General features: G+C 35.9%; 1 protein-coding gene and 1 pseudogene across 2 annotated transcripts in view; both read left to right on the forward strand.

The window, feature by feature from the left end:
* The window catches only part of VMP1 (vacuole membrane protein 1), a 140,166-nt gene that overhangs the window by 56,425 nt on the left and 71,618 nt on the right, over positions 1 to 12,123 (forward strand). For both annotated transcript variants that reach the window (XM_059380556.1, XM_059380557.1), the window contains exons 6-7: positions 2,949 to 3,116; positions 11,101 to 11,232. In XM_059380556.1, coding sequence (XP_059236539.1) covers positions 2,949 to 3,116; positions 11,101 to 11,232 — 300 coding nt within the window. The remainder of the gene's footprint in view (positions 1 to 2,948; positions 3,117 to 11,100; positions 11,233 to 12,123) is intronic.
* On the forward strand, positions 5,840 to 6,173 carry LOC132004418 (transmembrane protein 256-like; annotated as a pseudogene).

Consider the following 12,123-nt stretch of genomic DNA (forward strand, 5'->3'; position numbering starts at 1 on the left):
ATGCTTAATGAATGAGCCACCCAGGCACCCCAAGATTTTATTTATATATTTGAGAGGGACAGTGATAGCGACAGAGATAGAGCACAGGCGGGGAGAGGGGCAGAGGAAGGGGGACAAGCATACTCCCTGCTGAGCAGGGAGCCCAACTTGGGGCTCAATCCCAGGACCCTGGGATCATGACCTGAGCCAAAAGCAGATGCTTAACGGACTGAGCCACCCAGGTGCCTCTGAACCACAAATTCTTTTACCTTGTGATTTAAAAAGCCTCTTTTATATACAGAGACCTCTTACTGTATGTGTGTGTATACAGAGAGAGCAAAAGAAAATAAAATTTTGTGTACTTTTAATATATATAACATAAGTTCAGATTATATATTTATAACATTATATAACTTAAAATTTTAATATTTTATTTATTATCCTACAAAATTTTATTCTACAAATATAGTATTTTTCTTCATAATAACTAATGGCTAGTACATTTTGAGGGCTTAGTCTAAGCTAAGTACTTTATATGAGTTATTGACTTAAACCTTACAATATCCCCAGAATGTAGATTCTGAAGATATTTGATGATTTCCATTTTATAGATTAGGAAAGCAAGACTCAGAAAGTAAGTGGCAGAGGCCAGAACCTGAACCAGAACATCTGGCTCCAGAAGTTATGGTATGGCCACTATGTCTGCAGAGTGTTTTACCCTGTGTGTTAAAGCAACCTGTTCAGGATATCCAGGGTTTAGCTCTGACACCTCATGAGAACTTTGGAAATTATTCTTAGATTTTATTGACATATTTGATTAAATTTGGAGTTTTTTAATTTTGGAGCTGGATAGAACTGTGAGTCTAATTCTTTTGCCTTGCTGAAGAGTAGACTGAGGTCTGGAGAGGTTAAGTGACTTTGTCCAAGATGGTTTAATTTCTGACCCTTAATTTACTGTTCTCCCAATGGTTCCTAAACCTAGCCTATTAGAACCTCGCCTATTTGAAATTCTAAAGGAGCTTGTTTAAAACATACAAGTTCCCATCCCCACCTACTGAATAAATCTATGCTTAGGGGACCCAGGAATTTATATATATATATATATATATTTTAAGATTTTATTTATTTATTTGAGAGAGAGAGAATATGAACGGAAGAAGGGTGGAGAGAGAAACTGACTCCTTGCTAAGCGGAGAGCCTAATGTGGAGCTCAGTCCCAGCACCCAGGATCATGACCTGAGCCGAAGGCAGACACTTAACCAACTGAGCCTCCCAGGAGCCCTGGAAATTTATATTTTTAGTAAACCCCCTACTTGGTTCTTATGCACACCCCTCACCTTGGCATACATGTGCACTTGAGAATGATTGTGTTTAAGCCCTTATCACACATCTAATATTAATCCATTTTAACTGGTGTGATTATTATTAAGTTTTGTAATGTTTTAAAGTAAAGGTACGCAGCAACACAAAAGCTTCCATGGAAAAACTTGCTTTAAAAGAAAAACTCAGGGCACCTGGCTCAGTCAGTAAGTGTCTGTCTTCAGCTCAGGTCAGGTCTCAGTGTCTTGGGATTGAGTCCGACATTGGGCTCTCTGTTCAGAAGGGAGTCCGCTTCTCCCGCTACCTCTCCCCACTGCCCATGATCTCTCTCTCTCTCTTACACACACTCTCTTTCAGATAAATAAATAAAATCTTAAAAAAAAAAAAAAAAGAAAGGAAAAATTCACTGATACAACACTTTCATTTTGTTTTAGGCTGTATTATCTTTGGGGAAGATAAGTGAGGTGTAGTTACTTCACCAGCTATTTTTAAGTGAGGACAAAAGGCAGTATTCTCAAATTATGCCTAAAAGAAGAGGGCACAGGAAGTTTTTATCGCAGGCTATAACATTCTTGCAAATGAGAATATAGATAAAATCAGAATAAAGCCAGAAATCATGGTTTCTAGGGCCTGGTGTTGGGGGAGGAGATTGATTACAAAAGGACACCAGGGAATTTTTTTTTTTTAAGATTTTTTTTATTTATTTGACAGAGAGAGAGAGATCACAAGTAGGCAGAGAGGCAGGCAGAGGGAGAGTGGGAAACTGGCTCCCCGCTGAGCAGACAGCCCGATGCAATCCAATGCCGCAGAGCTCTATCCTAAGACCCTGAGACCGTGACCTGAGCCAACAGAGGCTTAACCCACTGAGCCACCCAGATGCCCCAACATCAGGGAATTTTTTGTAGCTATGGGAATGTTCTATATCTTGATTGGTTGTGGTTATACAGTTGAATATATTTGTCAAAATTCTTTGAACTACAGACATAAAAACAGTGACTCTTACTCTATATAAATTACACGTCAGTAAATCTGAAGTTTTAAAAAAAAGCAAGCCAGGAAGAAGTTCTGAGCAGTATTATATTTTCAGATTACCAACTGCAACTTGAAATATTTAGTTAGATCGATTCTTGTTCTTTAAAAGCTAAGATTTTTGGGATGCCTGGGTGGCTCAGTAGGTTAATTGTCTGCCTTTGGCTCAGGTCATGATCCCAGGGTCCTAGGATCAAGTCCCACATCAGGCTTCTTGCTCAGTGGGGAACCTGCTTCTCCCTCTGTCTGCCTCCTGCCCCCCCCCCCCCCCGTTCATGCTCTCTTTTTTTCTCCCTCTCTCTCTGACAAATAAATCTTTTTTAAAAATAAATAAATAAAAGCTAACATTTTGGGGGGTGCCTATGTGTCTCAGTTGGTTAAACATTGACTCTTGGTTTCAGCTCAGGTCATGATCTCACAGTCGTGAGATTGATTCCCATGTTGCTTAAGATTCTCTCTCTCCCTCTCCCTTTGCCCCCCTGCCATAAAAATAAATAAATAAAAGCTAAGATTTTTCTCTTTACATGTAGTAATTAAGGTACTGTTAAAATGACATGTGTGTTGATAATTCCTTTTGCCTTAATATTTCTCACCAGCGGTTTCTCATATTTGTTTTATAGGGTCCACATATAGCTTCAGTTACATTAGCTGCTTATGAATGCAATTCAGTTAATTTCCCTGAACCACCCTATCCTGATCAGATTATTTGTCCAGATGAAGAGGGCATTGAAGGAACCATTTCTTTGTGGAGCATCATCTCAAAAGTTAGGATTGAGGCCTGCATGTGGGTAAGATGTTCATTTTCATCTTTGTCTAAAATTAACCTCAGTATCTTGATAACTTTGTTATAGTTCGTTGAAATTGAGTGCAAATATGTATCTACTTAGCAAGTCAGTAGATAATTAATTCATGTAGCCACCGGTTATCCATTTCTAAGAAAAACCGTTTAGAGTTTCCCCTATTCATGAATGACATTCAGAAGGAAGGCATGAAGCCATAGGTACCACAAAGCAATGGATGCCAAGTAGACAACAGGAGTGAAAAGGAGTACAGATAATCCAACTGTACTATTTTGCAAAATTTTACCAGTGTTTATAAATTTGATAAACACATAGCAAGTGGTTATATATCAGACCCACACTAGTAAACATTATGTCTCTCTCTTATATTCAGATACTCTGTGTTTATTCTTAGAGGGCTTATTTCATTTTCTGAGTTGTTAATGATACTGAAGTAAGGTCAGATATTTCTTAATAAACCTTACTTTACTGTAGTAAAGTATCAGACTATATGGCTGTTGTCTGTGGTGAGCTTATTTTCAGTTGTACCAATTTTTTTGTTTGTTTGTTTGTTTGCTTAAGTACATTTTGGGAAGCTTTTGGACTATATGTTCAATGGCAAATTATTTTAATCTATACAAAGCATTCTTTTTTTTTTCATTATGCCAAATTCACTCAAGTGTGTATTTTTTTTTAAGATTTTATTTATTTATTTGACAGAAAGAGAGATCACAAGTAGGCAGAGAGGCAGAGAGAGAGGAAGGGAAGGGGGCTCCCTGCCGAGCAGAGAGCCCAGTGCGGGACTGGATCCCAGGACCCTGGGATCATGACCTGAGCTGAAGGCAGAGATTTTAACCCACTGAGCCACCCAGGCACCCCTCAAGTGTGTATTATTGAGGAATAGTTCCTTTACTAGAGACTTCCTGTTATCATTTGAATATTTTTTTATTGTTTGGACTCATTAAGTTATGTTCCCTTTAACTCTTTTGCCCTGACAGTGTCTTATAAAATAAAATATATGGAACAGATCATTTAAAAATCTTAACTAAAATGAACATGAATACCATACCCACAGAAGAGGCAGAGTTTTCAAATACATTATGTTTAAATGTTAGTGAGTATTTTGGGTGTGGGGTTTTTTTTCAAACGATTGTCTTTGGTTTTAGTCTAAGTTATTTGTCTGTTACAGTATATATACTATAACCTAGTATGTTATATTTTAAGAGAATTACAAAGGAAATGCCATATATTGAATTTGTTGAATATGAAAGACAGGAAAAATTGTCATACTTCCTGTTACTCTTTTATAAATACTGGAAACAAATTCATTGTACTAGTTGTATATGTTTTATAAATTTGACCGCATTAGTCTTTGATGAAAAATATTATTAAAATAACAGAAGATACTTGGAACATGCTAGAAAGAGACCATGTGTATAGATTTTGGTTTTCAGTTTTGCTTTTGTTCTTTGATAAATGATTTACATGGCTGGATTAACACTAATGCCAACAAAGAAAAACTTCCATTGCAGCTGGCAGTGATAATTGCCTCTTCTAACTCCTATAGTTCATATTGTCTGAATGCTCATTTGGCTTGGCTCCATGCATCTCTTAAATTAGTTAATTTGGCTGGTATAGTGGCTTACTTTCCCAAATTTTATGCTCCTAAAAAATATAGACTGTACCTTAAATTTATTATCCTCATAGCAATCAGCATTAGGTATTGCATATTGCTATTCATGTTTCCTCCTTTGAAATTATTTGTCATGTATAAAGTATAGCACATACCAAGTTAGGTTTAAATTGGTTCCTTTTGTTCTCAACATTTATATGGATAGTCCTTCCAACAAAAGGTGCTGGGAAAACAATATTCACATGCAAAAGAAAGAATTTGGACCATTCCTTATGCCATATGTAAAAATTGACTCAAATTACATCAAAGACCTAAACTTATGAGCTGAAACTATAAAACTCTTAGAGGAAAATGTAGAGACAAATCTGCATGATGTCAGATTTGGCAGTGGTTTCTTAAATATGACACCAAAAGTATAGGCAACACGAAGAAAACTTGATGAATTGAACTTCACTAAAATTAAAATCTTTTCTACATCAAAGAACACTAATAATAGAGTGAAAAGACAACCCACAGAAAGGGAGGAGATGTTCATAAATCATTATCTGATAAAGGTTTAATATCCAGAGTGTTTGAAGAACTTCCACAACTCAACAACAAAAGACAAACAACTCAGTTAAAAAATGGGCAAAGAACTTGAATAGACTTTTCGCCAAAGAAGATATACAAATGGCCAGTAAGTGCACAGATTCTCAACATCATTTAGTCATTGGGGAAGTGCAGACCCAAACCACAAGGAAATATCCCTTTACACACACTAGGATGGCTGTTATTTTTTTTAAAAAAGAAAACAAGTGTTAGGATGTGGAAAAATTGGAATTCTTAAAGATTCTTGATGAGAATGTAAAGTGATTCAGCTGCTGGGGAAAAGAGTTTTGTGGATTTTCAAAAACTTAAACAGAATTACCATATGACCCTCCTCTAATTCCACTCCTACGTAGTTACCCACAAAGAATTGAACACTGGGACTCAGGTGTAAATACAGATACTTGTACTTCACTGTTCAGCAGCATTATTCACATTTTCAGAAAGGTGGGAACAACCCAGTGTACCTCAGCAGATAAATGGATAAACAAAATGTAGGTGACCATCCACTGCCATGGCCAGGCCAGGGGCTGCTTTCTACTATTTAGGCGTCTTATCCAGAGCCGGCCTTAGGCTTGGTCCCCTGTGGGGTGCACGGTACTATTTCCGAATGCCTACAGGAAGTAGGTCTTTGACAAGATCAGCAAACACCAGTTCTTACACAGCTTGGCCCTATTACGGGTGCCCTCATTGCAGAAAGTCCCTCTGGACCGGTTACTGCTAGCCTCTGGAACCACCTTATTCTGCACATGCTTTTACTACCAGACTCTGGAGACCCGAGCATCCAGACTTTAGTCCTTGTAAGAGGGAGCCTGCTAATCTTAGGCTGATTAGCCTTGGCTCTTTGAGCATTCTTCATTTGATTTCTGGGTCCCTCTTTAAAGAGTTGGAGCAGGGAGAGGATTAAAAGAGAAAGGCAAAAAAAAAAAAACCAAACCAAAACCCCACTTTTTTTGGTAGTATATACATATAGTGGACTATTATTCATCCATAAAAAGGAATGAAGCTCTAGTTCGTGCCACAATAAAGATGAACCTTGAAAACATTATATTGAATGAAATAAGTCATTCCATAGAAAGACAGATATTGTATGATTCCACTTATGTGAATTGTCAGAAGATTCAAATTCATAGAGACAAGAAGTAGATTCTAAGTTATCAGAGCTGAAGGAATGAGAAGTTAATGCTTAATAGGTACAAAGTTTCCATTTGGGTGATGAAAAATATTGGAAATAGATAGTGATGAGGGCTGCACAATATTGTGAATGCAAGTAGTGCCACTTAGTTTTATATTTTAAAATGGTTAAATGAGATACAGTCATAAAAAGTTCATGCTACTGAGGTTGAGAAACCTAATTTAGAATGTGTTGGCCTTGATTCTTAGAGTTTTACCCTTTCACAAACGTCCCATTTATGTTCATATGTTTTTTTCAAGAGAATGTCTTGCTTGATTAAAAACATATCTTATTTGAAATTTTTATCTAATTTGTACTTAGCAAAGTAAAATGTCTTTACAGACTTCACTATCATTATAAATGTACTGAATCAGTAAAATCATTAAAATACAAAATACTTTCAAATATAACATAAAGACCAGGGTTACCTTCAGTTTCAACTTGTTCATATGGATCTTAGGAGCACGCTAAAATGAATTGTTACTGTTGATCATTAGTTACTCTTTTTCATTTGGAACCTTTTGATCTTCCACAATTTGGCTGTATCACCAATGCAAGGCTTCACAAACTTTTTTACTCATGAATTCCAGTAACAGTTGTTATGTGTCCAAGCACTGGAGATTCAGAGTGAGCAGAACTGAACAGTCTCTACCCTCATTCTAGTGAGAGAAATAATTATCGTGAAAAAAAATGTATAAGTAAATATTGTGGAAAAATTGCATATAAAAATGTGAAGGAGGAATCTGTATAACACAAAAATTTTCCCTAATTTGTGATTCAGGGAAGATTTCCATGAAGAAGTAACATTTCATTTCAGACCTAGGAATGATAAGGAGTAAAGCAGGACTGCAGGGCAGGGAAGAGAAGAGCATGTGTGTTGACTTTCAAATAAAGAGCATCACATTTTAAGGTCATTTATATGTTAAGTTCATGGTTAGAGAGTGTTTATTGTGGTAGTACAAGCATAATGTAAGTTTTACCATTTTAACTATTTTTTTAAGATTTATTTATTTATTTTAGAGAGAGTGAGGGGATAATCTCTATTTTACTTTCTGCCTTTTTGAATATGTCTAATCTGGATACCCCATATAAATGGAATCATATAACTTGTTTTTCTATGCCTGGCTTATTTCACTTCACATAATGCAAGTTTTGTCCATGTTGTAGCATATGTCAGAAGTTCATTCCTTCCTGAAATCATTTTAAAACTGACCCAAGGGAAACTGGAAACAAATTTTCTCTTCTATTTGCAAATCAGTCTTGATAATTCTGCTAGAATTGTACATTTTTTTTTAAACATTGCTGTAAGAGCCCTGAATTTCTCAATGGTTTCAAGCTTACCCTCCTAACTTCTGCTTTTAACATCTGATTTATGTTTGTAATTGGAGTATGTAATAGAAAAATGATTTTGTTTTAAAAAGTATTAATACACAGATAATACAAAATTATTGTAATTTCTGAGAGTTGGCATGTGTAAAATTTTCTGCTCTCCAGAGTTTTACCATTAAACTTATGATTCCCAACATGGAAAAGCAAAATGCTGCTGATTTGCTTGTGAATCCACTTGAAAAAACTTTTTAAGAGCATGAAAATCCAGGACTTTTCTCCTCCCCCAAATCTTTGAGTAAAGTTGACACTCCATGGGTGCCTGGTCGACTCAGTGAGTTAAGTATCTGCCTTAGGGTCAGTCTTAATCAAGTCCTGCATTGGGCTCCCTGGAGAAGTGGAGCCTGCTTCTCCCCTTCTCTGCTCCCCTGCTCCTGCTCTCTTGATCACTCGCTGTGTATCTCAATTAAATAAATAAAATCTTTTTAAAAATTGACACTCCAGGAAGATACTCTCCTCTTGGTTTTGCATATTTTATGCATGTTAAACTCTTTTCCAGTTCAAGAAGCAGGGACATCAGGGTAATCAATTGATAGGGAGCACATAGTTTTTAGAAGAGCTTTCTGAATTATTGCTTGACTAAAAATCACTTGTCTCTTTGTTTTGCAGTAAAGGAAGCCAGTTATTTCTTCCCTTTAATTAAACGTAGGCTGACAGTTTTTAGTGTTCCACAGTTCTGTTTTGGATTTTTGTTTTGATTTTGCAAGAATTCTAAAATTGTGGGCGCCTGGGTGGCTCAGTGGGTTAAGCCGCTGCCTTCGGCTCAGGTCATGATCTCAGGGTCCTGGGATCGAGTCCCACATCGGGCTCTCTGCTCAGCAGGGAGCCTGCTTCCCTCCCTCTCTCTCTCTCTGCCTGCCTCTCCATCTACTTGTGATTTCTCTCTGTCAAATAAATAAATAAAATCTTTAAAAAAAAAAAAAAGAATTCTAAAATTGTTTTGTAAGAATCATGAGATTATGGAACTTTAGTATCTAATTTGAGATAAATGACTAAATAAACTTCATGTCTAGAATATAATGTGTTTGGGGGAACCTGTCTGGATAACTATATTTCTTTAATTTATTGGCATAAAAAACAGATTATTGACTCGTGATCACTGTTCTTGTTTTTTGATATTGTGGAAAAACATGAGCAGAATTAAACTATTAAATATGGTCAACCAAGTATAAGTCAGTATGTAGCTCTTGATTTCATTTCTATCCATTATTACTTCCTTTTTAGCTTTAAGGAAACTTGTCATGAGTTTGAATCATATGATTGCTTTCAGAACTATTGGCCATTTGAGTTAACAGGTTTTAAGAGAAGTTCATGTTTTGAGTAAAATGTTGTAATTAACTTTTCTTCCTGTTTTTTGTAGTGGGAAAATATTTAAGTGTAGAGAATTATATAATTAGTTTAATATATTATCACTTAACCTCAGCTAATACTAATTCCTTGCTAATATGATTTATCTATATCCTTTGTCATTTGTCTGTCAATTATCTTGAAGCATATCCTATATAACATATCACATTTCATCTGTAAATACATCAATATTAGGACTTAAGCAAACTTTATTACATCTAAGAAAATGTAGGAATAGTTTCTTCAAATCAGTTACCCCATTAATGTTCAGATATTTCTGATTGTGTTTATTTCCTTATTTTTCGTTTCAGATTTATTTGTTGTTGAAACTGGGTTGTTTGTCAAATATAGTTTCCCACAGTCTAGATTTTACTGATTGTATCCCAGTTGGCATAGTTCTGTTCCCTGTGTTTCTTGTGAGTGATAGACTGAGAGGCTTGAAAAAATCTTTTTTTGACAAGAACACAGTTCATAGTCTTATGTAGTTCTATCATAAGGTATACTAATGTCTGATTATCTTTCTTTTTATGATACTAGCACCATTATTATACAAGCCCATTATTTTATTAAGAGTTATAAACTAGGGATATTCCAATCATATCATTTTTTCCTTTAGTTATTGACTAGAATATTTTTATAAAGAGAAGCCTCCTTTTCACCAATTTGGTTACCCTGAGATATTCTTCAGATAAATAAGGAATGATAAATAATGGATTCTTTCCCTTTTTTTTATCATTTTTTTTAAATAGTTCTCTGATAGCCTCCAAAGTTGACTAATGTTAACTTTTTTGTTTAACAAAATATGATTTGTGTTCTGTTCATATATCCTTCAATGTATTGTCTCTCCTCTCTCTCATTTCTCTCTGTGTTCTTTAGGTAGAGCCTGATTCTTTTGACACTTAAGTATGTTCATTTTCAGAACTCTTGTTTCACATGTGGATAATGCAGTTTCATTTGGAGATTGTTATTCCACACATCAGAATATAACACTGTGAACACAAAATGTTTGAATTGATAATGTTTCTTAGGGATTCTTTTCAAGACATTTGCTGACAAAGTCATATACAGAATGAATAGAAAGACCTAAAATTGCTTCTGAGAATTACCATAGCTTTTTATTCACTATGACTCAAGATGAGAAGGATGGTTCAAAGTTGAGGATTTTCCTCGAGATTGTGTACCTTTTACAATATTATCTTGCATTTGAGCCTTTTCAACCCAAACCAAGTTCCTGATTCTTTTACCTTTGTTTTCATCCTTATGTCCTAAGCTGATTGAAAAAAAACAATGTCTTCAAAAACAAGAGTCCACAAAGTGACTGAAACATGAGTCATTCAATGTCCTGAGGAAATTAACATTTTTCCTGTGGTAAAAATTAATCCATTCTAATGTTGAGTTTTCAAGGGGCTTCCTGACCACGATTTGTTTTAGCTTTGCACAAAATAAAGTTATATTGATTTTAAAGCAACACTCTAAATAACAGAAGGTTTCCTAGAAAAAAATTTTTTTAAATATTTTATCTAACAGTTCTACTGGTGAATACTCTTTACCAAATCATTTGAAAAGGGGAAAAAAACTGGCAAAATAATTGTAAGTAGAGATGCTAGAGAACTAACATTAATTTCTTATCTGCAATGCACCAGGTATTGTCTAAGAGTTTAATGTATATTATCTTGCCTGGCATTGCATATGTCAATATTAGGGCCAGGATTCACAGTTATGTTCTCTTGATTATGTAGTATATGCTTTCCTCCCTAACATGTGCATCTTAACTTGCTTTTGGTAATGGAGAAAAATGTAGATTTGATCTGTTTAGTGACACTGTGTTGGGAACAGAATCTCATGTGAATATCTGGTTTTGCACATAGGGCATCGGTACAGCAATTGGAGAGCTGCCTCCATATTTCATGGCCAGGGCAGCTCGCCTTTCAGGTGCCGAACCAGATGATGAAGAGTATCAGGAATTCGAAGAAATGCTGGAACACGCAGAGACTGCACAAGTAAGAACAGTAGAAAAAAAAAAAACAGAATACTTTAATTATCCTTAAAGAAGTTATGGTTAAGGTAAAATTATTAATAGATACTTTGAAGAAGAAAACTGCCAGAGTAAAAATAAAAAAGACATGGTGTGGGATAGAATATTCAGAAAAGCTGAAATATAAAAGAGATTATAATCTTAATTTTAGAATAGAGAGATAAGGAAAGTCCACAAGACAACTCAGACTAAGCCGAAACACCTGACCAGAAACCAGGACAAGTTGTTGTTGCCAATGAAGTTAAGGAGTCGAAACATTTCTTTTTCCATTATGTTTTCTTAAGTATTACCAGGCAGACAACTAACTAAATAAGGGGGACAAGTAGGTGGGTCAGCATATGAGTCCAAAATAGTCAAACTTCTGACTAACAGAATGTTTTTGAGAATAACACCAAAATAGTTTACCATGTTTAAAGGAAATTATTTGAGAACTCCTAACTAAGAACAATTACAAGGGTGCCTGGTCAGCTCAGTTGGTAGAACACGCAGCTCTTCATCTCAGGGTCATGAGTTCGAGCCCCACGTTCAGAGTAGATATTACTTTCTTTAGAAATGGTTTTTGGGGGGCACCTGGGTGGCTCAGTGGGTTAAGGCTCTGCCTTCCGCTCAGGTCATGATCTCAGGGTCCTGGGATCGAGTCCCGCATTGGGCTCTCTGCTCGGCAGGGAGCCTGCTTCCCTCTCTCTCTCTCTCTGCCTGCCTCTCCATCTACTTGTGATTTCTCTCTGTCAAATAAATAAATAAATAAATCTTTAAAAAAAAAAAAAAAAAGAAATGGTTTTTGGGGAGCACCGGGTGGCTCAGTGGGTTAAGCCTCTGCCTTCAGCTCAGGTCATGATTTCAGGGTCCTGGGATT

This window comes from Mustela nigripes, chromosome 16, assembly GCF_022355385.1.
Source record: "Mustela nigripes isolate SB6536 chromosome 16, MUSNIG.SB6536, whole genome shotgun sequence".
Taxonomy (NCBI): domain Eukaryota; kingdom Metazoa; phylum Chordata; class Mammalia; order Carnivora; family Mustelidae; genus Mustela; species Mustela nigripes.